Genomic DNA, 27224 nt, shown 5'->3' with positions numbered 1-27224 from the left:
CGTCCAATCCCGAGCAGGGAGCAGTAGAGGCTGGTCGCCTACAGCTAGAAGGTCAAAGCAACACGGTGTATGCTGGGAAGGCAGAGTCATCCTCCGGTGGCGCCATCTTATTTCTCTCAGCGGATACCGGGGCGGGCTGCGGGAGCGGCACGGAGAGGATGAAGGGGATCCCGACGATCGCTCGTTCCCTCTCTGTGAGTGCGGCGGGATGGGGGGCGGCCTCTGTTGGGAGGGGCAGAGCGAGGGGTCCCTGCACCCGGAAGGGGGCTGGGTCTGGGCCAGGCGGGGTTGACCCTGGCCTTGCTGTGGGTAAGGGGACTGAGGGCAGCCCCCTTCCCTGCGGAGGTGCGGAGCTGAGACCGAGGGAGGGGCGTGTGGGAGAATGGAGCGGAACCCGCGGCGGTGCCGGGTGTCCGGGGCCGGGAGCGGGGCCGAGCGTCTGAAGGTCACCTCAGCCCCAGCCTGACACTCGCTCGGCGGGTGGGAGTTCTCGCCTGTCCCCTGCCAGAGCGGGTTCCCGTAGGGTCCCGCTTCCTGCTCTTCTCCCTACCTCCCGGGGACGAGCAGTCTGTTCCCTGCTGGGGGAGGCCGGGCCGGATAGCCTGGGCCGCCGCTCCGAGTTCCCGTGGGAGCCGCGCAGTGAACAGGTGTGGGAGGAGTCCCTCGGGAGGCAGGTGGACGGGATCTCCTTCCCTTGCCAGCGTTATTCCCTGCAGGGCCCTTGAACCTGCAGCCTCCCCTTGTTCGTGCCTTAGCCTGCCCCGTTTGCTCTTGGATTTGACTTGTGTCAGGCACGTACTGGAGAAACTCTAACCATTATTGCGGGCCTACTGGGAAAGGTGCCTTCTCTGTTGCAGATAGTGGCACAGGTAGGCTAATACATATCTTGGGAGCCCTAGTATTTTTCTGTATACATTGTAGACATGTCTGCACTTCTGACTCAAAGTGGGAAAGGGTCTGGAGATAAAGTAATTATCACCTTTGTGGTGATAAAACCTATACTGAGATACTAGTAGCTTCAAAATATATTAACTAGACCTGTCACTAAGTGAAAAGCATGTAATAGCATAACCAGAAAGACATGGTAACTTATGTTAATTGCCTAAAGATCCTCAACATGTCTGATTGGTTCATTTCTTTATATCACTTAATTTTTATTTGTTACTCTCAGGTTTTGGGGAGAAAGTGAGTCTTTAGATGAAAAGTAGACTTAATATGTGAGGAAGTGAGTAATAATGTTTCACACTTGAAATTTGATTATACTTCTTGGTTTGCGGAATTTTAGGCTGTGTGGGATGCTCTTATGTCATTGTCTGTCTGTCCAGTTTGGAGGCCTTCCATTTCTGACTTTTGACTACTACTGTATTTTCTTTGCAGTCCTGAGTTTAACCCAGAGGTGCACAAGCAGTGGGATGCACTCCCCAGGGGGAGGGGACACCACAAGACTATTAAGGGTGCAAGAACCTGACAGAGTGTGCTGAAGGGCCAGGGTCAGGAGGGGACCCTGTCCATGGCTCCCTGCTCTTCTTGCTGTGTAACAGCAGATATCTTTCTCTGCTGTAGAGGCTACTCGGCCCCCCACGCTACTCCGGACTACTGGCCCTGCTGACAGAACCCTCTCCTGACCAACAGCACAGAGCCCTGTCTGCTTTCCCTACCAGACAGGCCCCGTGCTAGGGAAGCTGCGGGGGCTGACAAGGCCGCTGCAGGGAACAGAAGTCTTTCTTGACGACCACATAGTGACTAGCCCCCCGGATATATGGGGGGTGGAGTGGGGGTGACATATATAGGAAACGAATTTCCAAAGGGGGGCTCAGCTGAAAAAGTTTGAGACTGTTTTGTTCAAAGTCAATATGTCATCTATGCAGTTATTAGTGAAGTTGGGTCAATTTGCTGGTCGGTGCTGCTCTAAGGGTAGGGCTGCTTATATCAAGGAGCTAAGAGCACCAATTTCCCATGTTATATTAGATTTTAGTTAAATTCCATGTGATGAATTGTTTGGTGAGTTGCAGTAGTGACCACAGAGTATGCTATATAATTTTCATGTAACTAAATATTTAATACAACAGCGCAGTATGGAATCTGTGATAATAATCAAAGTCCCAAGTAGTCTGAGACTGTAGAATTAATTTTGTAATTCTTAAATTTGTAGATCTTCACCTGTGTGTTTTTTTGAATGGACTCCAACAGGCATGTGAAACTGCTCAGATTAAACCCTCAGAGAGTAAAAGATGTGGTAGCCATCCTGCTATACAGTTTTGAAATACATTAACCATTTTATGTTATGAATCGTTGCTTAATGTGTTCTGTTAGATACTGTAGTGATATATAATTTGCAAGTAGAAATGCGTACCTCTTGAATCTATCTTGATGTTGTTTTCTGTTTTAGAAGAGGTTTTATTCTCTCAGCGTTGCTCCCAAAGTTGAAGCGTCAGCAACTGCAGAGCGAGGAAAGTTGCGTCTACAGCCACAGGATCTCGAGGTCAGGGCAAATGGATTTTTAACTTTTTTTTTTTGTATTGGACTGAACCAGATCACAAAGGAATAGTGTGGTGACCCTGATCTTCAATGGACCACTAAACCATAATAGGTCTTTATTTTTCTTTATAATACAGATCACAAGATTACCAAATGGTTTAGTGATTGCATCTCTGGAAAACTATTCCCCTGCTTCAAGAATTGGTGTGTTCATTAAAGCAGGTAGCAGATATGAAACCACCAACAATTTGGGAACCTCCCATTTGCTCCGTCTTGCATCAAACTTAGTAGGTATCTTTCCTCTATTTAATTCTTTGAAGACAGGTAAAATGCTGAAATGCTTGAGATCTTTTAGAGAAACCCACGTAATTAAAATTAATCTGTGGGTACTGGATTGCTTAAGTGAATGATGATGATGCATCATTCCACCTCTGATTTCTTGGTTCATATAGAACACAGGTGGCTAGTGAAAAAACTGTTACCATATGATGACATTAGTTGTCTGGGAGAAATGAATCGATGACCCATACTTTTTAGTAGTCAGAAATCGGTCACAAACAGCCAGAACCATTGATACATTAATTCAGTGTTGCTCTGTACGAAATTGAGTTATTGCACCAATCTCTTAATGAGGCTACACACAGAATGCAGTAAAAGATAAATTGAGTGTTTAATAGGTATTTTACTATTTAATTGACTTCCAAATAAAGTTTTTCTTACTGATGATAAAATCTTAAACTCCGGGGTGCCTTATGAAGTCTTACTGAGTTCAGTTTCACTCCCCGGTGAACTGATTAGTGAATAGGCATATCTGTGGTTATAGAGGAAACCATCTTTTTAGAGTACTGACCTGGTTATCAATTATAGTTATAGACTTAATACCGCCTATGCTGTTTTAGCTGTCTCCCGCTGCTTAAGTGTGTTCGATAAAACTGATATCTTGATCTTTTTAACAGCATGTTAATTTTAGTTATTTGGCTAAAAATTCAAGATTATGAAAACATGTTAGTACACACAAGAAAATGAAAAAATATTTCTTGGTAAACAGACTAGAAATATCTTATTTTAATATTGTGCCTAGGATTATATTTAATAACCTGGTGCAAATAAAATTGTTCTTAGAGTACCTAAAAGTGTAAAAGCAACTTCTGTGTTTTTATAGACTACTAAGGGAGCCTCGTCCTTCAAAATTACTCGTGGCATTGAAGCTGTTGGAGGTAACCTAAGGTTTGTAACTATTATTTAAAGATAATCTGTATTGCTGAGAAAACAATGGAAACTGCAGGTAGTGTGGCTAAAACTTCCATGTGCAAAATGACCCAAAGTGCCGAATGAATGAATGAATAAACAAACATGCCCAAGGAACATTATACTACATGGACAGATCTGCCTGATGTGATTATATGTAAATTGCGATGCATGCATCTTCTTTTCATGCTTCAAAAATTATCTGATAGACAAAAAATAACTTGTTCTCTACTTCTTTATCATAATAGAGCAAAATATTTAAAGATCAATTATTCAGAGTCTTACAAATGAAAAATTTGAAAGAGAATACAAGTGTACATGAATTTTAGCAGCTTTTGTAATTGGTGGGGAATTTAAGTACAAAAACTAACACTTAGAAATACAGAAGACATTGCTGATTTTTGAATGCATTCTTGTATGTATTCTATTACAATATATTAATGTTGCTCAGTGGATATTAAGCTGAAGGTACAGCCTTTGACCCCAAAGGGATATGTTTATACTTTATTTAAGTATTTATATAAGGTGGCTTGGTTTTTATTGAATATGAACAGAAAGACAAAAGTGAAATACACTTCTCTCTTTTGACAAGTTTTCTGGGCAATTCTACCTAAATTCTGTTCAGTTTGCAATTTAAAAATTTAATGATAAAATGTCAAATTGTACCTGAATTACAGATGCCTCATAGCTATTGGCATTTTTCAGAATTTATGTAGAGGTGGGAGATGTTTTTACATTAGCACTTTTTTTATCCATTTGAATGTTTAAAAGACCAGTACAGTTGTGTTTTTTTTTAATAATGGAGTTTTTGCATTCTGGTCCAGAATTTGGGCAAGGGAATTTACATCAATAAGGAACATATGTTCAAATCCAGTATTTTCAACATAACTTTCTGAAATGGATCTATATTTCTTCTCACTTAGTGTAACCTCCACAAGAGAGAACATGATTTATTCTGTTGAATGCCTACGTGACTATGTGTAAGTATTCAGATGTAACAACTGAGTTTACGGTATATTCTGCAAGAAACCACAGTAGTTAAGCTACAGAATACCATTATTTTAAGGGGAAGGAACAACATCACTTCTAACATATGCCCTTATTGTTTACTTTATCAAAGTATTAATGGTTTGGCACTGTACTTGATTACGTACAGTTTTACAGTGTTCACGTGGGTGCTTTGTAGCATGAAATTGGACTCTTACTAATGTACACAATGGTCTATCAGTACAGTATATTTTGGATATGTGCTGCTTTATATTCACTTTTATTTAAAGAAATCTTTAACTGGATTCCTTCATAACTTTGCCTTTTTGTTTCAGTGATACAGTAATGGAGTACCTAATTAATGTCACTACAGCTCCAGAATTCAGACCTTGGGAAGTAACAGAGCTTCAGGCACAACTGAAAGTTGATAAAGCGGTTGCCTTTCAAAATCCACAAGTTAGTAAGTATGCTTTCCAATGACCAGCTATGACAGTTTCACAAGAATATTTACACAGACAGACACACACACATATATATTTACACAAATGTAAAGAGGATTCTTCACTTAACTTTGAGCAATTTGACCACTCCAGTTAATTTTCCCTAATCAGAAATGAATAGGGAGATACAGCACAGTAAGCCCATTTTATAAACGAAGCTATTTGCATTATAAAAACTTTCTTATAAGAGCTATTTAAGATTGAATGGATAAATGGCTTCTTGAAGTTCTATGGAATTTTACTACCTATGCTGCATAAAACAAACATTTTCATTAAACTAATCTAAATTGCAATCTAGTCTTACATCAATATGTTAGTAATAACCCAACTGAGATGTGAGCTTGCTCCAGGGTAACTTAGAGATCTTGAGACTTCAGCCCTATCATCTAGGTAATACTAGTATTCCTGTATGACATTCATTGTTTTGGATCATTTTAGTCATATTGAAGTCTCCAAACTTTCATGCCCTGTTGATTTCTGAAGTTCTGTTCCAGTCTCTGGGAAACTGGTAGCTTATTTTGAAGCACAGCCACTTTTCCTAAAACTCCAACACACTGAAGAACAGATGATGTTCAAATAAGTATTTTTAAATGATAAAATTGAATCATTTTAGTTTCTTTAAGCTTATCTGAAAATAGGTGTTTTGTCTGCAAGCCATACTCCTGATATGTTGATGAAACTCTTTTTTCTGACCAAGATATTGAACTATTAAAGCTGAGTATTTTATACAATATTATTCATAAGGAGTAGGTAAGATAATTTATAAAAACATATATGTAATGTTTATTGTGCAAATATACAATTATTACTTTTGAGAAAACATCACAGCTTCTTCTGTAAAAGTGCTAAACTGCCTAAACACTCCTATTTTTTAAAAGGGTTTGTAAGCATGATCTACCATGTCAGTTCTTAAAAGAACATCTTTAAAAGGAAAAACAATTGGGTTTAAGTAATATAGAAGTAACACCAAAAGCAAGAAAATATAAAGTTAAAGAGGCACTGTTCTTAAACCCATCCTATTTGTATCTAGCTATTGGAGGGCGGGTTTCAGATCTATATGTTGTTTGCTATTACTGTGTGTGTAATACTTAGGCATAAGACCATTGAGGGCTGAATGTCAGCTTTATCAAGAAGTGAAAATTCAGAACAGTTAAGCTCTGAAAGGGTTCAGAGAAGTGTGATAAGTGATAAAGAAAAAACTGGGATTGTTTGCTTTAGAAAAGAGTTGTATGAGGGGGAACATAAGTACACAAATTATTAGTATTATAAAAGGTAAACAGGAAGTGGCTGTTCTCCCTGTCTCAGAACATGAGAACAAGGGACACTCAATGAAATCAAGTGATAGGAAATCCAAAAGTGATAGAAGAAAATACTTTTTAACACAACACATAATTACTTCAGTTTAATTGCCACACTCTGCTGTTCAGGTGAAGAACTGAGATTCAAAGAGGGATTGGAGTTCTCTGTGGATAATAAGGATATCCAGATTCGTTAAAATTTAATGCTAAATATCCTTTTCTTTTTTTTTCAAGTGATGCTTTAGGGTTTAAGACAATTTCTAATTCGTAGGGATAAAGTTGAGACCTCCTGTGGATTATTCCACCTCTGCCTAATACAAAATTTCTTGTGATTTCCTCTGAAACATGTGATGTTGAATGGATACTAGATGAGACAAACCACAATGCTGATCCATTTTCGCAATTCCTGTGTTCATCTCATCTCTACTCTACAGTGAAAGTAGCTATTAAACTACATTTTAGTAACAGTCTGTTTCTTCTGTTCATTTTTTTTTAGGTGTTCTTGAAAACTTGCATGCTGCAGCTTATCGGAATGCTCTTGCTAACTCCTTGTATTGTCCGGATTATGCAGTTGGGAAAATTACACCGGAGCAGGTATGAATATATATCTTTGATATTGTAGCCACAGTATAAAGAGTCACACCTAATCTGCCTCTCTAGTTTCTTTTGTAAAACTATTCTCTCATGACACTAGCAATCACTTAAAGCTGCATGTTTGGCTTATTCAATTCTCCCAAAGCGAGACTTCTATATAGATTTGTCATGCGTCCCCATCTCAAATGTTAGTCTGCTGCTGAAGTAAAGTCAGTCTTTTTCTGACTGTAAATTCAGTTATTGGGTATAAAATTCTCTTGACTCTTATGAACTGTGATTCCAAAGCCTTTGAAAAGGCTACATTGTATTATGTGTGTCTGGCTTTCTATTACTTATCAGTAGGACCCGCACTGAAGTGTAGATATCCATGTACAAAGAGCTAGTGAATTTCCCCATAGTGGTAGAAGCACACTACTGTCACTATGTGGGAGTCCATAAAACAGTCTGTCCTGTAAGCAACTGCTGTTAGAAGCATCAGGACTTGCTGCATTCAGAATTACAACATTTGAACAATGGATACAGCTACTTATGGAACTGCAGTGAAAATTAACAGCAGTTTAACAGCTAAAACTGCAGCTCTCTCGAGGGCACTCAGAATAAATAAACTAAATAAAAAATCAGGTGGGTCTGGCTCTTTCCAGCTTATGATTTGTGTGCATACATATGTTTTGGAGTTGTTTTAAGTTTATGTATTTGGGGAAATATGTTTAGAATTTCTCTTGCAGAGATTGATGCACAGAATTTCCCATTAAGATTAGATCATAATTACTTTTTTTAAAAAAAGTATCTGTGCCCCTAAATTTTTGTGTAACTGACAACTGTTGTCACTTTTTTACAGTGACAAGAAGTGCTACTGCAAGATCAAACTTTATTCAAGGCTTGAGGTTTTTTTCACGGTTTTTATAAAAATTGAACCAGTTCTGTAGATGACCTGTTTCCTGGTAAACTTTGGAAATATTTAAACAGCACTCATTTGAGTCAAGGCAATTGTAGATACCATCTTTTTCAAACTTCCTTATTGACCTAAGACATTGGACCTCCAATTCTATTTGTAACAGCTCTTTCATGCTAGTAGCAACACCACCTTTGCTCTGTGAAAGAGCCTTTAAAGCAGTGATCACCAACTGGTAGATCGCGATCGCCTGGTCGATCACTGAGCCCCACTCCGCTCCCGGAAGTGGCCAGCACCCCACTCTGTGGGGCAGGGAGTTTCTGCACTGCTCCTGCCTGTAGGTGCCACTCCCACAGCTCCCATTGGTCAGGAACTCATTTGAAAAACTTCAAATGAGTAATCTGACACATGGTTGTTGCCTTTTTTTTTATTTGTGGAAATAATCTAACACACCCAACATTATTGTTGCAGCTGCACCAGTTTGTACAGAACAACTTCACAAGTGCAAGAATGGCTCTAGTGGGACTAGGTATGTGTGATTAATTAGTGTATGTCTTATGTCTCATACTGTGCATTAAAAGAAAACTATAGAAGTAATCAAACTTCATTTATACAAGTAGAACTCTTAAAGTACATCTAAAGTACTTGCTAGCCATCTCTCGTTCGTTTTCTAATATTGTTAATTTACAAGCGATTCTTTTTAATATAAATATTATATTGCAGGTGTAAGCCATTCTGAACTAAAACAAGTTGGAGAGCAATTTCTGAATATCAGGAGTGGGGCTGGTTCTTCTGGTGTTAAGGCCCAATATCGTGGAGGTAAACTCAGTCTGTGTGTGAGAGAGGTGGGGTTTTTTGATAACTACAAGTTTTTTGTGCTGGTCTTTTCTATTAATACTTAAGTATGACATAAAGACTCCAATTGAGATTGATCTCCATTGTACTGTGTACTTTGAAAACTGTCTCTCTTCCTGTGTTTTAATGTAACTAGACAGGGCCATCCTCCACTATACTCAATAAAATGAAAACACAAAATCTAGTGGCACAATACCAGAATTTGTGTACTTGAAAGAGTAAAGTGCCCTAGGGTGTGTGGAAGGTAACAAAGGGATACCTGGGAGTATTGAAAAGCTTACTTTCCAGGAAGGCCACTAACTCTATCATATATTTCATAACAAACTTTGAGCATCAGTTCAGGTCTTTTGATGTAGTATCTTGGACTAATACTGATACAGTTTCATTCTGCATAACAATCGGGTTACTTCTGCAACCAGCTGAAAACAGTGTTAAGCCAGAAAATTAGGAGATAGCCAACCCAAATGTAGTCCAGTTATCTAAAACATGGAATAGGTAGTCTTCCAGACAGTCAAAATGCAGCTATTGTGTGAGAAATTGTTACCTTGGGGCAGATGGAAAAGCTATGCAATCCATTGACTAATAGGGGATCTAAGGGCTTGTCTATACAGTGATTTAGTGCATAAGAAGCTAGTATGTAAATCTACAGTGCACTAGCCTGCTGTGCACTAAATGACTGTATGAACTCTGCAGCCATGCTTTAAGTCCATAAGTGTGCTTTGACGTACTACAAACTTGTTAGTGCAGCAGCACGGTGCCCATGGCCAGTTAGTGCATGGCAGGCTGGTGCACTGTGGAGTCATACCCTAGCTTGCCATGCACTAAATCACCATACAGACAAGCCCTTAGACCATATGCAGACCTGGAATATGCAAGAATATCTCCACTGAATTTGGCCCTTTGTGATTGTGGGAAAGTTGTGAACAAGTAAGGCTTACACATTTTTTCTGTTTTTATAAAACAAGGGGATGATTTTTCTTGAACAGTCAATGCTGGTGTGCACTGTCAGTATTTGGAACAAGATCCTGTGAACTTAATATTACAACTAAACTACATTAATGCTTTTCTTATTTACTGACTAGAAATCTCTGTTGGAGGTATATGATAGCAACTAATTCACATATTAAGTTTAATACATTATATTTTTAACTATAATTTTTGTTCTTATTTTCAGGTGAAATCAGGGAACAGAATGGTGAAAGCCTTGTGCATGCTGCCATAGTAGCAGAAGGAGTTGCTACTGGAAGTGCAGAAGCAAATGCATTCAGTGTCCTTCAGCATATTCTAGGTGCAGGGCCTCTTATTAAAAGGGGAAGCAATATTTCCAGCAAACTGTTCCAGGCTATCGCTAAGGCAACTAGTCAACCATTTGATGTAAGCATAATGCTTTATTGCAACTTTCCTTCCCAAGAAAAAACAAATGCAATAGAAAAATATATAGCAAACCATTCTTGTCCTTGGAGAGATTAAAGCCCCCAATGCTAGAATCTTTCTTTTAATCATTAGCACACAAAAATATTTTATGGAATGTTTTCTACCCAAATTGGTTTAATTTCAACAGAAGGAAATCATCTTGCTAAATTCTAGCATATTGGGTACCACGGGTAGCTATTTTGTTGAAGGAGAGATTGAGTATCCAATTTTCATTATTGGAACAGTAACTGAAAATGTTGTTTCACAGGCTGCAGCATTTAATGTTAATTACTCTGATTCTGGACTCTTTGGGATTTATACTATATCCCAGGCTTCTGCTGCTGGGGAGGTAAGTTGCTGAGTAAAATTTGTTGGTTTGATCAAATACATTGATTTATTAAATTCTAGTTATTAGTATAACTATCTAGTAGTTTGAACAAGAGTTTGAAATGTTTCTTTTGACTAGGATTTAAACTAGCATTGCATTATTGATACAAGACTTAACTCCTCAAAGCAGGGAATAGGGCTTGTTTTCAGGAAAGTACAACTACAAAAATAAAGTAGCAGTAGTGAATGCATTCTTGAGAGTGCTGAATATAAGTGGGTAAATGTATCCATTTTGAAGTGGATTCTAAGGAACTAGGCTACTGGCAGGTTAACTATCAGAAACCTGGCTGAATTGATCATCTATGAGAGCTGGGTTTGAATCTAATGGGGAAGAGAGTGTGATCACATTTTATTTGGTATAAGGACTTGGGATTATTTTGGAGGCAATATGAGATTCAAAGCACAGACTGAACTTTGTTGTTAGCTCACCTGACTGAATACAGTGTACATTAGTTATTGGAGGAGGCAGTTAATATATGATGAGCTTGAGAAGAATGATGATCCAATCAAATGGAATGAGAAACAGGTGAAGCAGCCTTTCAAACTTAATGTCTTTTGTTTCTGCTCAGTAAAGAGAACTTGTGGGTTGGGAATGATCAAGCCATTAGTACCAAATTTTTAAAAAACTGCTTAACTTTTGTCCTAGGTCATTAAGGCTGCTTTGAACCAGGTAAAGACAATTGCTCAGGGCAGTATCACTGATGAAGATGTCACAAGGGCTAAGTAAGTTGGTACAAAAAATGTCTAATAAACACTTTACTTCAGTGATACTCAGACTGAGGCTTTCAAGCCACAAATGGCTCTTTAATGAATCTCCTGGGGCTGTTTGCAGCAGTTGATATTAAAACACTGATTTGATTAACAACCGATCAGGATGCTTTTTCTAATATTAACCAACTGTAGTTGATAAAATAATACTTGGTCAGTCACTTTTCTGTGAGAATTTCTATATAAACCTACTGTTTAAATATGAATATATAGTACTACAGTAAATGAAACAATTAATTCACACTACTGTAACTCTTAGGTAATGTTGATCGCTAGTTTGGCTCTGAGGTGTGTGCATCACTGCTTTAATTTGTTATAAAAGTGGAGTTATAACATCACATGCTCAGCTTCCTGTCAGTAAGCATTTATAAAGAGGCTTCTGTAGGGCAACGGTTTCAACTGTGGAGGTGTGCAGTATAACTGCCTAAGTCGAGACTCATTGCTCTGTAATTATACCTAGCAAAAGCACACAGGGATGGGAATGATACACACTGCCTACCCAAGTAAAGTACTACTGTTGCTGTTTGGAAAATTACAGTAAATTCTATGCTAGCAGCAATTCCCATAGAAACTTGTTAAATCAGCAAAAAGTGTTGAATAACTACTTCTTTATTAGATGTAAATGACAGCTGTTAGGAGAAGCTGTGATTCAATTATAGCACATGAGTATACAATTCCAGTTTAAATTTCTCTCAGTTGCTTTATTTAGGAAATTTCCTACAAGATAACATTGAGATGATTCCCCAACCAGCAATATTTAGCATGCAGTTACATCTTCCAAACACTAATAGTGAGGCCCTGCAAATAGTATTTTTAAAAAGTTTTGAAAATGTAAAGCATTAAATTGGTGGTGGTGTGTTATCCAAGGACATTAAGTATCTAATCTTGAAAGCCGTATAAAGTAGGAAAGTAATATTGCCACTTCTCCAATGGCAAAACTAACAGTTTTAGACATTCCTGATTTGCAGGCCTGCAAACACAATAGCTAGCTAATAATACAGTGGGGTGCAACTGTAATAATTAAGGTGCAGTTAATCTCTGGGATTGTATTGTGATTTTTCGGTTCTAAATTAAAGCAGTAAAATTCAACTACTATCCCAAGTAAGAGTATATCTATATTGCAATTAAAAACCTGCAGTTGAACCTGTGCCAGCTGACTTGGGCTAAGGGTCTGTTTCATTGCTGCGTAGGTGTTCAGGCTTGGGCTGCAGCCCAAATTCTAGGACCCTCCCAACTCACAGGATCATAGTGCCTAGGCCTAAATGTCTGTACCACAGTTAAACAGCCCCTTTGCCTGAGCCCATGTCAGCTGGCATGAGCCAGCCAAGGGTGTCTAATTGCAGTGTAGGCATTCCCATAGAGTTTAAGGCCAGAAGAAACTACCAGATCATCTAATCTGACCTGTATATAATGGCCACCACTACCACCCAGCACCCACACAGTAAACCTAACATCCAAAATTAGGCCCAAGTATTACAGCCCACAGTAGATTCAGCCGCAGGCAGCAAATAGGAGTCACTGAGTCTTGCATATATAAAATCTATTTATTATAAGACTATATGTAGAACTTAAAGAAAATTGGTATTACACTTAGCATGATTGCATACAAAACATGATAAACAAATTATCGTATCCTTTCTCATCAGCCAGATGTTAAATCTTCTGCCTGTTGTTTATAGTACTGAATACAAATCTTCCTAATATATATAGATAGATAGATAAATGTCACTACTTTTTTTCTTCTGCAGTGTTTTCCTCCATATCTTCCTTGGAGTATGGTGCTAATTTTTCCTGTAGTTGGGGAGGAGTTTAAAAAAAAAAAGTAATTACTGTTTGATGCAAATATTAGTGGCCCTAGTTGAATTCAGTCATAACATTAACGTTACTTCTCAATTATACTATGCGCCACAGATCACCATTTTGTATTAAACTGTTTCTATTCTACTTTTTAAAAATAAAAAAAACAAACTTTCATAACCTAGATTGAGACTAGCAGTGGGAACCTGCTTGAGGCAAATAAATAATATAAGGGAACAAAAAGTATTATGCTACAATTCTTTAAACAAAGCACTAACCTATTGTACAGAAAAGCGTTAGTCGTTTTATGGCAGGGTGTAAACAGTTGTCTGTACTTTTCTAGATGAGACCTGATAATTAGTTTTAAACCTAAAACCAGAAATCTCTCATTTTTCAAAAAACAGCCAAAGTTAAACTCGAACATTTATGGCTAGAATATACTGAAATGATCACATCTTTAAATTTATTTGAAAGTAGCCCAACAAAGCTTGAAATACTCACATTCCAGCTAGAAGCTCTTAAAATTCCCTAGCTACTGGGGAAACAGGGTAGTGTGCTAAGATCCCTACCTTGGACCCTGCTTGGGGGTTCCATCTTTTATGTCTGCCTGTAGTTGGTATCTGACCCTTGAAAGTCTTTCCAGAGCTTTCTGATCATTGCAGGGGTGGGAGGTCCTCTGCCACATTACCTCTCAGCTTTCTGGAATTTGTCCTTTTGAATAGGTCTAGTCAGGGCCGGCTTTAGGCCAATTCCACCAATTCCCCCGAATCGGGCCCCGCGCCTAAGGGGGCCCTGCACCCAGTGAGAATCCCTTCCCTGGCTAGAGGTGCCTTTTTAATTTTTACTCACCTGGTGGCACTCCGGCTCTTTGGCAGCACTTCAGCAGTGGGTCCTTTTACTCACCTGGTGGCGGTGGGTCCTTCGCTTGTTCTGGGTCTTCAGCGGCACTTCGGCAGGCCCTTCAGTGCCACCGAAGATCTGGAGCAAGTGAAGGACCCACTGCCAAAGTGCCGCCGAAGACTCGAAGCACTGCCCGGTGAGTACAAGCCCCACGTGGTTTTTTTACGTGTTGTCTTCCCTGCCAGGGCCCTGTCAAAACTATTCGAATTGGGCCCCGCACTTCCTAAAGCCGGCCCTGGGTCTAGTGCTTCTTTGGCTGATCATATGTTTTAGGCTCCCATGCTCAAAAGAGAGCTTCTATTTTGACACAGTAGGAGACTTTAAATCATTGGACTGAAGAGCCATAAAATATCCCAATATCACAGGGTGCTCATCCCCAGAATGCTAAGGCTTCAGAGGAGGGCATTAAAGCAAAAGTGAAGTTAAGAACCCCAAGTTGCACAAAACTACACAACTGGGAGTTCTAATTTAGTCTATAACTACTGAGTAACATTGGAAGATTTACTTACTCAGATATTCTCAAACACTTTGTTTGGCAGAAATCACCTGAAAGCCACATTCTTGATGTTAGTTGAGACCTCAGACGGATTACTTGATGAAATCGGTTCTGAGGCATTGGCATCTGGTACATACACATCACCAACAGCTGTAATTCAAAACATTGACTCCATAGCCACTGCTGATATTGTGAATGTAAGTAAATGTGTCCATATGCATTGTTTACAGAATGAGTCCATAGAAGCTTTGCTATGCACAATTATGACTAGCATACTTTTCTGGGTGTATAGAATATATTTACAAGGACCCTATAAAAAGTGGTTCTATGATGCTTACAAATCTCTGCTAGCTATGCCTTTTGAGTTGTCTGCTTTGTTTACTGATGGGAACAATCTTTAATTTTGTATATGGCAAAGTCAATATAGCTGTGAGAATTTAGCTGAATTCTACCATTATAAGTAAATGTAGAAAAAATTCCAGCTATTTCCCTAATCATACAAAGTTACAGTCAGGAGTTGTCCCACTGATGTCAATAGGGAATATTCCACCTGATCAAGGTTATGGAAGATTCAGCTTTAGGGTGTGATTGTAAGAAGCAAAATGAATACCTCACAATATTTTATTGAGACGCTGAGTAGTAGTAATGACAATTCTAATAATCTTGATTTCTGAACTGAACAAATTCCATCTGGAAATCTAGTGGGGAAAACAAATCTAGAACATCAAAATCTCTTCACAAAGCTGTTATTACTCATTTGAATGACAGTAGTGCCCAGGGTCTCCACTGTACTCAGAATTGTATAAACATATAGTAAGAGATGGTCCCTACCCTGAAGAGCTTATTATATAAATAGACAAGACAGATAAACGGTGGGAGGGGCATAGAGTTCACAGAGCACCAAAGTGACTTGCCCAGGTCATACAGGAGGTCACTGGTAGAACTGGGACTAGAACCCAGGTCTCCTGACTCTCACTTCAGTGATTGATTCACTGGACCTTTCTGCTGCTTTTCTGACCTGAATAGAAAATATTTTCTATTAAGCATATGTATGACCACTTCAGAGAGCCGGGAAAAGTTGCTACTTTTCTACATTCCTCAGGCTGATATCATCAGTCTGTCAAACTGAGTCAGTTTAGACAGCTTATTAAAAAACATCACTGTAAGAAATGATACCACATTGCTGATTCCATAAATCAGTTGAAGCTGGGACTCTGAAGCAATGAGACAAGCCTAATGTTCAGTGTGCCTAATGGAATCTAAGTGTGATTGTTTCCTTAATGTCCAATTTTTATTTTTAGGCTGCAAAGAAGTTTGTTGATGGGAAGAAATCAATGGCAGCTAGCGGGAACTTGGGAAATACCCCTTTTGTTGATGATTTGTAATAGGAAACACAACTGAGGCAGATTCAAAGTGGACTTTTCTCACTGTATGCCAATTATATTATACATAAGTTACAATCAACCTGTTTATGAATTCAAATGTCAAGAATATTAATCTAGATAATTAATTTGTGGGCTTGCATATATTGAATAAAGTGCTGAGTTCATATACTTTGTTTTTGTTAATATATTTATCTACTGAAAGTAAGGTATGTGTAAGTATGGAAACATTGAACATTATCGATTAAAAATACTTAAATGCCAACTCATTGTTTCACTATATTTAGGTGTGTGCCTTGCAAAAACTACCAGAGATGAATAGTTCAACTACATTCTTGATGCAGATTAAATTTGTAATTACCACAGTTAATATCCCAGCTATATATCCTCAACACATTCAAGAATAGTTGGTAAAATTACTATTTGCACCATATCTACCTTAAGTAAATTATCAAACTTACCTTTAAAAGCTAAAAGCAATATACTGCAGCTCTACCACTTGCCTGCTGTACCTTGATCACTGGACTCACCGAAGCAGCATGTTTAATGTTCCCTTCACAGATAGGATTGATGGAGATTTTAGCAGGTTTTTTCTTAAGATCTGGAAGTGTGGCTTTGGATAGCAGCTATCATCTTAGAATCCAGATTTCCAAATATCCTAGGCAGTCAAGGCATGCTGTGCTAAATCTTCAATTTAACTAATTTTAAAATCAATATTTTGAAAGTGAACCTTCAGCTGATGAAGTGCTTCAGAAAAATCCAATTTCTGAAGGCTTAAAATTGGATGTGACCATTCAGTTATTCCAAAATACTGGCAAACTCTTCAAGCCAAAATGCATCTGATATAGAGGAAGAGGATGATGATGATGATTCACTGTCATGTGTTTCCATAGTCCAGTATGAAGATCTAATGCCATCAGTAGCAAAGTCAGAACTATACCATGCATCAAAATCTTTATGAATTATAATATCACATCCAATGTCAGCACCTACAGTAAATGTGTGTTTTTTTCTTTTAAATGCATGCCACGTTTTTGATATTGATGGCAATTCTTTGGTAGAATCATAACAAAATGATTGTGTAGTTTTGTATCTAAAACTTCTGTCCGAGTCTACGTCTTCATAATCATCACTACTTGTCCATGTGTCGTCTTTTGTCTCACTGTCTTTACTTGAAATGCTAAAAACGTACAACAGTCATAGCTTTAATTACAAATTCTTTACTTAAGGGTGTCAAAATTGAAATTTGATTTGTGCATTTGTGTGTATTCTTCTGTTTGGACTTAACATAATGCAACAATATCTGGGTTTTAAACAACAAATGCAACAATATCTGGGTTTTAAACAACAAAGGGGAATGTCAATTTAAGTATCTTTCAGTAAAATAAAAACAAAGCTATCCTTGCTCTGTTCATTCAGAATACTAAAGAATTTGACTTACTGACTTAGTTGCAGCTAGGGCTGTCAAGTGATTAATCTGTTTAATCACACAAACAATAGACTACCACTTATTTAAATATTTTTGGATGCTTTCTACATTTTAAAATACATTGATTTCAATTACAACACAGACTACAAAGTGTACAGTGCTCACTTTATATATTTTACAAATATTTGCACTGTTAAAATTCATTTAATATAAGTATTGTAGTGCAGTCTCTTTATCATGAAAGTTGAACTTACAAATGTAGAATTATGTACAAAAAATAAAACACAGTAAAACTTTAGAGCTTAGAAGTCCACTCAGTCCTACTTCTTGTTCAGCCAATCACTCAGACAAACAAGTTTAGTTACAATTTGCAGGAGATAATGCTGCCCGTTCCTTGTTTACAAGGAAAGTGAGAAAAGACATTCACATGGCACTGATTGTAGCTGGGGTCGCAAGATATTTACATGCTAGGGGTGATAAAGATTCATATGTCCCTTCAGGCTTCAACCACCATTCCAGAGGACATGCATCCATGCTAATGACAAGTTCTGCTCAAGAACAATCCATAGCAGAGCAGACTGATGCATGTTCATTTTCATCATCTGAGTCAGATGCCACCAGTGCAAGGTTGATTTTCTTTTTTGGTGGTCGGGTTCTGTAGTTTCTTCCACATTGGAGTGTTGCTCTTAAGACTTCTGAAAGCGTGCTCCACATCTCATCCCTCTCAGATTTTGGACAGCACTTCAGATACTTAAACACTTGGTTTTTTTTTAGAAATCTCACATTGGTACATTCTTTGTGTTTTGGCAAATCTGCTGTGAAAGTGTTCTTAAAATGAACATGTGCTGGGTCATCATCTGAGACTGTTATAACATGAAATATATGGCAGAATGCAGGTAAAATAGAGCAGGAGACCTACAATTCTCCCCAAAGGAGAGAATTCACAAATTACATGAATTTTTTTTTTTAAATGAATGAATATCATCAGCATTGAAGCATGTCCTCTGGAATGGTGGCTGAAGCATTAAGGGGTATACAAATGTTAGCATGTCAGACACACAAGCACTTTGCAAGGCCAACTACAAAAGTGTCATGTGAATGCCTGTTCTCAGTTTCTGGTGACATTGTAAATAAGAAGCGGGCAGCATTATCTCTTGTAAATGTAAACAAACTTGTCTGTTTTAGCAATTGGCTGAACAAGTAGGACTGAGTGGACTTGTAGGCTCTGAAGTTTTACATTGTTTTTGAGTGTGGTTGTGTAACAGAAAGGACAGAGTAGGCCTATTACTCAATGAGAGGGGGAAGATAATAGCAGAATGTGGAAATGGGAGAGGTGCTTAATGACTTACTTGTTTTCACCAAGAAGGTTGGTGGTGAGTGGATATTTAACATAGTGAATGCCACTGGAAATGAGGTAGGAACAGAGCCTAAAATAGGGAAAGAACAAGTCAAAAATTACTTAAGTTAGATATCTTCAAAATCACCAGGGCCTGATTAAATGCATCCTAGAATACTCAAGGAGCTGACTGAGGAGATATGAGCCATTAGTAATTTTCTTTGAAAAGTCAAAGAAGACAGGAGGCACTCCAGAAGACTGAGAAAGGGCAAACATAGTGCCCATCTATAAAAAGGGAAAGAAGGACAACCTGGGGAACTGCAGACCAATCAGCTTAACTTCTGTACCCGGAAAGATAATGGAGCAAATAACCAATCAATTTGCAAAAATCTAGAAGATAAGGTGGTAAATAACAGCATGAATTTGTCAATGACAAATTGCATCAAATCAACCTGATAGCTTTCTTTGGCAGAGTAACAAGCCTTGTGGATAGGGAGGAAGCAGTAGATGTGGTATATCTTGACTTTCGTAAGGCTTTTGATACTGTCTCGCATGATCTCATAAACAAACTTAAGGAAATACAACCTCGATGGAGCTACTATAAGGTGGGTGCATAACTGGTTGGAAAATCATTCCCAGAGACTAGTTATCAGTGCTTCACAGTCATGCTGGAAGGGCATAACGAGTGGGGTCCTGCAGGGACTGGTTCTGGGTCTGGTTCTATTCAATATCTTTGATTATTTAAATAATGGCATAGAGAGTACACTTATGAAGTTTGTGGGTGATACCAAACTAAGAGGCCTTGCAAGTGCTTTGGAAAATAGGATTAAAATTCAAAATGATCTGGACAAACTGGAGAAATGGTCTGAAGTAAATAGGATGATATTTTCAGTAAGGATAAATGCAAAATACTCCACTTAGGAAGGACCAATCAGTTGCACACATACAAAATAGGAAGTGACTGCCTAGGAAGGAGTACTGCAGCAAGGGAGCTCGAGGTGATAATGGATCACAAGCTAAATATGAGTCAACAGTGTAACGCTGTTGCAAAAAAAAAAGCAAATATCATTCTGGGATGTATTAGCAGGAGTATTGTAAGCAAGAAATGAGAAGTAATTCTTCCACTCTACTCCACACTGATTAGGCCTCAATTGGAGTATTGTGTCCAGTTCTGGGTGCCACATTTCAGGAAAGATGTGGACAAATTGGAGAAAGTTCAGAGAAGAGCAACAAAAATGATTAAAGGTCTAGAAAACATGACCTGAGGGAAGATTGAAAAAACTGGGTTTGTTTAGACTGGAGAAGAGAAGACAGAGGGGACATAATAATTTTCAAGTACATAAAAGGTTGTTACAAGGAGGAGGGAAAAAAATTGTTCTTCTTAACTTCTGCACATAGGACAAGAAGCAATGGGCTCAAATTGCAGCAAAGATGCTTTAGGTTGGACATTAGGAAAAACTTCCTAACTGTCAAGGTGGTTAAGCACTGGAATAAATTGCCTAGGGAGGGTGTGAAATCATCATTGTGGATTTTAAGAGCAGGTTGGACAAACACCTGTCAGGGATGGTCTAGATAATACTTAGTCCTGCCTTGAATGTAGGGGACTGGATTAGATGACCTCTCAAGGTCCCTTCCAGTTCTTAAATAAAAAAAAAAATAAAAAAAATTAAAAAAATCTACATTTGTAGGTTATATTTTCACAATAAAGAGATTGTACTACAGTACTTCTATGAGGTGAATTGAAAAATACTATTGTTTTGCTTATTTTTACAGTGCAAATATTTGTAATAAAAATATAGTGTGAACAGTGTACACTTTATATTCTGTGTTGTAATAGAAATCAATATATTTGAAAATGTAGAAGAACATCCAAAAATATTTAATAAATTTCAATTGATACTCTATTGTTTAACAGTGCTGTTAATTTTTGAGTTAATCATGTGAGTTAACTGCGATTAATCGACAGCCCGAGTTGATATATATGTTTAAAGAACTAGCTTTCCAGACAGCCCCCTTCCTATTCTTATTGCCTGAACTTCTTCCTTCATTATCATCTTGTGCCCTAACAGATGCTTTTGAATTTCCCGTTCCCAGCTACCTTCTCCACTGTAACTCCCTCATCTTCTTTCCTGTTCCTGAGCTTTAGTCTTCCCTCCTTCCTGGGACATCTGTCCCCCGGCCTTAGAAATACATACAGCCTCGTGTCCCACCTAGCATCAATTACTACTTGTTGTGAAGCTTATTTTTAGGAGATGAGCATTTATGACCTTTTTTTAAAAAGGCCTCATGATACTTGTCTTTACAGAAACTGAGCATAACACTACAGCTATATAAACATTTCTAGAAAGGTCAATTAAGAGGTCATGAGGACTAAACATAGTAAGCCATGACCTCATTGTTAATATGGTTGAATGACTAGTGAGCCATTGAACTGTTTACTTGGTTACAGGTCTCTGGTTACCTGCATTTTGGTAACATCAGGTCCTCAACTGCTGTAAATAGGCATAGCTGCATTTAAGTCAAGGAAGCTATGCCACCTTATGCAAGATGAGGTGCTCTCCCAATGACAGTTGCCCTTTGAAGATGGGAAAAGTCTGAAATTGAAATTTGGTGTTTTATCTTAGTACTTTTGAACAATGCATAGGCAACAAACGCTGGAAGAGCTGTTGGCTTTTCTAGGTAGGTATGTTTCTAGGTAACTGCACTTCCTTCAAGATCAGTGGTCCCCAACCTTTTTGGCTGGCAGGCGCCAGCCGAAGGATCACTGCGGCAGTGGAGCACCAGCCAAAATGCCGCCGAATTTCGGCGGGGATGCCTCTCGATGACGTCACTTGTCGACGGCAAGCGGCGTCAGCGAGAGGCGTCCCTGCCGAAATTCGGGAACAACGCCTCTCGATGACGTCACTTGTCGACAGCAAGCTTCAGCGAGAGGCGTCCCTGCCAAAATTTGGGGGCGACGCTCTTGATGACGTCACTTGTCGGTGCCAAGCTTCATCATCGAGAGGCGTCCCCGCCGAAATGCCACTGAAATTCGGCGGCATTTCGGCGGGTGCTCTCTCGGGGGCCAGGACACGGGCGCATTAAGATGCCACCACGGATGCCATGGCGCCCATAGGCACCACGTTGGGGACCACTGTTCAAGATATTTCTAAGAGTAGGAGATGATTACATTGGAAAGAAGTACATTTTTAAAAGAACTCTTACCTTTTATACTTGATTAGTAATTAAATTAAAACCAGAATGCTACCACATCATTGCCCTGTCTTGCTCAGTAGACTAGTATAACTAAACTATATATTGTGAAAAAAACCCATTGAAAATAGCATTTGTTTCTTACTCTGTCTTCACACGAGGCTTTACTTCAGGAACTAATTCAAGTGCATTTTGCCAGCACTGAGGTACTTCAACAAAATCTCTGTAAACCCTGATCTGTAGAACTGTTCCTATGGGAATATTGTGCAAAAGTTGCCAAAGCTCTCGCAGTGTCCATCCTAAAACGTTAGCGTGTCCAATTTTAATCAAAATATCACCTGCCAGGGGAAAAATTCAAGAGTATTCAGTATAAAAATCCCAACTCTATACAGTAACTCCTCACTTAGTCATCCCGGTTAACGCTGTTTCATTGTTGTGTTGCTGAACAATTAGAGAACATGCTTGTGTAAAAGTTGCACAATGCTCCCTTATAACGGTGTTTGGCAGCCACCTGCTTTGTCCACTGCTTGCAGAAAGAGCAGCCCGTTGGAGCTAGCTGGTGGGGGCTTGGAACCAGCGTGGACCAGCAGCCTCCCCCCCAGTTCCCCGCTCCCCTAAGTTTCCTGTGCAGCAGCCACCCAGCAGGCTATCAATTGCCAGGCAGTTCAGCTGTCCCTTCCACCACGGCGGTGTGCTGCTCCTGCCCTTTGCCTTGGAGCTGCTCCCAGGAGCTTCATGCTTGCTGTACAGATGGGGGGACAAGAGGGATGCTAATGTCAGGATGTCCCCCTAGCCCCCGCTCCTTTACTCCATCTCCACAGAGCAGTGGGGGGACACAACAGGGCTCAGAACAGAGGGAGCTTGCTGGCAGCAGCTGCTTCTCAACTTGCTGATCTACTTAAAAAGGCAGTGTACTTAAAGTGGGGACAGTGTACTTAAAGGGGCAATGTGCATCTCTCACACATACACGGTGTGTGTCTCTGTCTCTCTCTGCCATGCTTTCTCCCCTCCCTCCATTCCTGCTGCCTTGTAGAGTGTGAGACTACATTAACAACAATGTGTTAACCCTTGAGGGCTCAGCCAAGTCCTAGTTCATCATTTAGCAGTAAAGCATTCCCTGGGAAATATTCCACCACCTCAACCAAGCTTCACAATCATCATTGCTGTGTACAATATTAAATTGTTTGTTTAAAACTTATACTCTGTGTGTGTATATGTATATATATATAGTCTTTTATCTGGCAAAAAAAATTTCCCTGAAACCTAACCCTCCCTATTTACATTAATTCTTATTGGGAAATTGGATTTGCTTAACATCGTTTCATTTAAACTAGCATTTTTCAGGAATGTAACTACAACATTAAGCGAGGAGTTACTGTAAATCCTCTGTTTGCAGACCATCATTTAAAATGGCTGCATGAATTTGATACCCCTGATTAAACAGTACTCTTATTCTCCTTTTGACAAACTGTACTAAGATATTTTCACTTTAGTTAGAAATGTTAACTATAATCAGGCTATTACTCAGATGACCAAAGAACTATTATATTTGTTCCAAGAGGCAGCATATGATGACAATCCTAATTTATGCAGACATGAATTTATTGTTTTGAAAGTCGTATGTCAAGACTTCTGACACCATGAAGAACAATTATTTGGTAAAAGCTGTCAGCTGTGAAAGCGCATCCAGTGTCCAGAAAGGAGAAATTTTATCTACAGTAGAACCCTGTTATAGTGAAGTATCATTTTCCCGTTCCTGTGCACAATCAAATGTTCATTAGAATCGTAAAGGGTCTACCTTTAAAAAAAAAAAATCCCCTTTTCAGCAGAGGACCTCTCTTCATGAACTTCAGTTATTGGGGTCCAAGAACCAGGAATAATAATAAAGTAAACTATAGAAAGAAGTTCACAAGGTATAAGGACCAGGAGAACTGGAGGCTGCCAAGTTCAGCTGCAGTAGTGAGGTTACTGACATTTGCTCATTTGCTGCACCCTGGTTCTCTTACTATCCTCAGGACATCAGAGAAGTAAGAGGGGGAAAAAGATGACTATGCCGAAACATCCAATATTGTTCACTAAACCACTAGGCAATCCACCCTCTTCTGCCAAAGAAAGTATGGATAACCTAGTCTAGGGGAAACAAATGACCTAATACATGTCTTTTCCATTGTTAATTTTTATGACAACCTAAGCTGGGCTTTGAGTGATTCTTTTTTGTTCTTTAATCCCTTCAGATTTCTTTATATTAATTATTTTATAGTAAAACATGTTTATAGATTGAGTGTAAGAAAACTGTGCATTAGAGTGCAGCTATGAAATATTAGTATGAAACACGAGTAAGCAATTTATTTTGGTCTTGAATACTTAAAGACGCATAACACATTATTCCAATCCCGTTTATATTATATACATAAAAAAGTGTGTGCAATTTAGACATGCTTTTTTCTTAATCTAATAAGGAAATAGTCACCTCTATCAGCCAATTTTAATCAAATTAAGACAATAGGAATTTTAATATAAAACTGGACTGGCTTCATTTATCAGTTGGATATTTCTGAGACATTGAGCCTGACTCTCGTATTGCTTGTACCAGTTCTATGCCACTGTAATTCCACTGATTTAAGCAATATTACTCCTGATTTACATCAGCATAAATGAGGTCAAAAGAAGGGCAACAAAGTATAAACTCTGGAATGGGACACAGCTATGAAATTCTGAAGATTAGGGTTGTGTTGTTTTTTTTTTACCTGGTTTGAGTCTTCCATTCTTAGCTGCAGAGCCTTTCTCAACAAGACTTGTCATCTGAAGATATGGTCCATTCTGAATTACTATAAGACCTAATCCTTGTTCTTCCATCTTAATATTGGTCTTTAATGTAGCACTCAAAGTATGTTCAGAGATCTTTTCCAGTGCTGGAAACTGCCCTTTGAAAAGTGAGAGGGACATTTTAATACTTGAAATTATGATATTGTGATTTTCTTACTCCACCATCACAAGCCCTATTTCAGCAAAGCATGTAAGTAGGTACTTAAATCCATTCTATCAGCAAAGCACTTAAGTCTCACATGCTTAAAGTTCAACATATGCTTAAGTGCCTTTCAGAATAAGGATGGGCTGCTGAATTGGTGCCAGAAAACACACCTATGTAAAAGTTATGCTGTGTATTCCATAAATGATCTAAAAAGAAATATTTCTAAAATAGCGCTTTCTCAACACACTCTGAAGCCTGTTTCTAAAAGTTCACACACTGTATTGAGCAAAACAAACAAATATTGCTTACATTGTATATTACTTTTTAGATTAATTTTAAATGGCTGTATGCATTCATGAAAAGAAGAGAACAAGGCAGAGAAATGACAGCATAGCGAGGCCACCAACTGTTAGAGCTTTCAAGAAAACTTTAAATTCATACGAGAAAATTAACTCCTGTGTCAATATTTTTGGATAAGATTCATATCCAAATTTCCAGCAGATAGGTTTTACACACTACTGCTTGCATGAAGGAAGGGACTGGTGTTTGGCAAATGCATTTCATTTCTTTAAGTGCTAGACTCTGGGCATTCACTATCCATTAAAATGTGTAATATAAATAGTACACAATAAAGGACAGCTCATTCTAACTTGACTCCAGCAGCAAATATAATGAAAATCATAAAATGAATCCTCCAACCTTAAGCTTGCCTCTGGACCAAAAGCCTGGAAAATGATGAGATTGCAGCAAAAGTATATTAAAACAAGCTTTTTTGTGTTAAAGCTGATTTATCTGGAGTACCTGGTTTTAAGAAGATATAAACTTTGGGCTGCTATGACAGTGTGGCAGAAATACTACTCCTACTTTAAACTTGCACAGCACTTTCTCTGCAATGATTTCAAAGCATTTTATGAAAGTACCTAAGGATTACCACCATTTTATAGATGAAGGAGAGTAAAGCACAGAAAGATTAAAGACATAATTTAAAATCCACTGAAGTCAATAGGAGTCTATTCATTGACTTCAGTGGGCTTGTGATCAGGCCTGAAGGGTATGTCTACACCTCAGCTGGGAGAGTACTTCCCAGCCTGGGCAGACAGACTCACATTAGCTCCGCACGAACTAATACACTAAAATTCATGTTGACATTGTGGCACAGGCTAGCTCTCCAAGTATGAGTCCACCTAGCTCCAAGCTCAGGTGGCTAACCTGTGCCGCCACCCATGCCACAATGTCCACATTGCAATTTTAGTGCGCTATTTCAAGCAGAACTAGCTTATGTCTGTCTACTCATGCAGGGAGACATACTCCCAGCTAGTGTAAACATACCTTAAATGATTTGCCCAAAATCATAGAATATCAGAGTTGGAAGGGACCTCAGGAGGTCATCTAGTCCAACCCTCTGCTCAAAGCAGGACCAATCCCCAGACAGATTTTTTGCCCCAGATCCCTAAATGACCTCCTCAAGGATTGAACTCACAACCCAAATCACATAGAAAGTCTGTACTATAATGAGGATTAGAATCCAAGTTTCCTGATTTCTGTCTCTGTATTCACTACACTAGATTACCCTGCAGCACATGACAGGAACAATAAAAGCATAAAATAAGAGAGGGCCCGAGCCAAAGCCCATTGAAATGAATGGAAAGACCTGCGCATTGACTCCAGGGGCTTTGAATCACGCTCTTGATTCTATCCTCACCTGATATTGGTCCATTTCCATAATCTCCAGGGAAAGCGTCTGGATTTCTTTTTTGTTCTGTAGAGAGAGAAAATCAGAAACTTTACAAACCTTACCCTGCAGCACCCCTGCATTTCTCATAAAGCTCTGCAAGGCCAACCCTAACTTCTGCAGCTGTTCTGAATGAAGTAATATTCAGCTCTCTTCTCCTGAAGTGACATTCTCTCCTCTGGCCATCTGCCCTGTATCCCACTCCAGATTTTATAAGAATGCAATCTGTATCAAACTACTCAACCGTCCACCCCTCCAAAAGAAGAGGTGTCTCTAGCTGCTGAAAAGCGGGGTTACAAAGGTCTAGAAAGGAGACAAGTAATCTGGTCATAGATATAGTGGTAATAAGAGGATGCCCAAAGCTTGAAACGCCTTCAAATGCAGAGTTTGGGGCTTTTCCTGAAGTACTGGGGTGATGGTGAGAAGATGGGAGAACAGAAAAGGAGGCAACAGGTTGAGAGAGAATTAAACCTCATTCTGGTTTCATTCTCACCAGCTGGTGTATCAGAAGCTTCTGCCCCTTCCATGGATCCCAGACTATAAGAGAAAATCAAATGGACAAATGTCTC

At 38.9% G+C, this 27224-nt stretch overlaps 2 protein-coding genes across 2 annotated transcripts; one reads left to right on the top strand and one right to left on the bottom strand.

Annotated features, from left to right (window-relative positions):
* Positions 1 to 67: 67 nt before the first annotated feature.
* On the top strand, positions 68 to 17253 carry LOC127057727 (cytochrome b-c1 complex subunit 2, mitochondrial). The gene is made up of 14 exons (XM_050966748.1): positions 68 to 194; positions 2390 to 2482; positions 2616 to 2765; positions 3641 to 3705; positions 4650 to 4706; positions 5049 to 5173; positions 7008 to 7105; positions 8469 to 8526; positions 8721 to 8816; positions 10027 to 10226; positions 10534 to 10614; positions 11299 to 11375; positions 14657 to 14810; positions 15915 to 17253. Exons 1-14 carry the CDS (start codon positions 159 to 161, stop codon positions 15996 to 15998), a joined length of 1374 nt encoding a protein of 457 aa, XP_050822705.1. The 5' UTR covers positions 68 to 158; the 3' UTR covers positions 15999 to 17253.
* On the bottom strand, positions 16794 to 27224 carry PDZD9 (PDZ domain containing 9). Its single transcript, XM_050966781.1, has 5 exons — positions 27149 to 27224; positions 26626 to 26682; positions 24700 to 24876; positions 22098 to 22290; positions 16794 to 17175 (listed from the first exon to the last, which is right to left on the bottom strand). The coding sequence occupies exons 1-5, from the start codon at positions 27180 to 27182 to the stop codon at positions 16794 to 16796; spliced, it is 843 nt and encodes a 280-aa protein (XP_050822738.1). The 5' UTR covers positions 27183 to 27224.

This window comes from Gopherus flavomarginatus, chromosome 9 (assembly GCF_025201925.1).
Source record: "Gopherus flavomarginatus isolate rGopFla2 chromosome 9, rGopFla2.mat.asm, whole genome shotgun sequence".
Taxonomy (NCBI): Eukaryota; Metazoa; Chordata; order Testudines; family Testudinidae; genus Gopherus; species Gopherus flavomarginatus.
The sequence above is the reverse complement of the archived record's forward strand: the minus strand, read 5'-3'. Positions and strand labels throughout refer to the sequence as shown.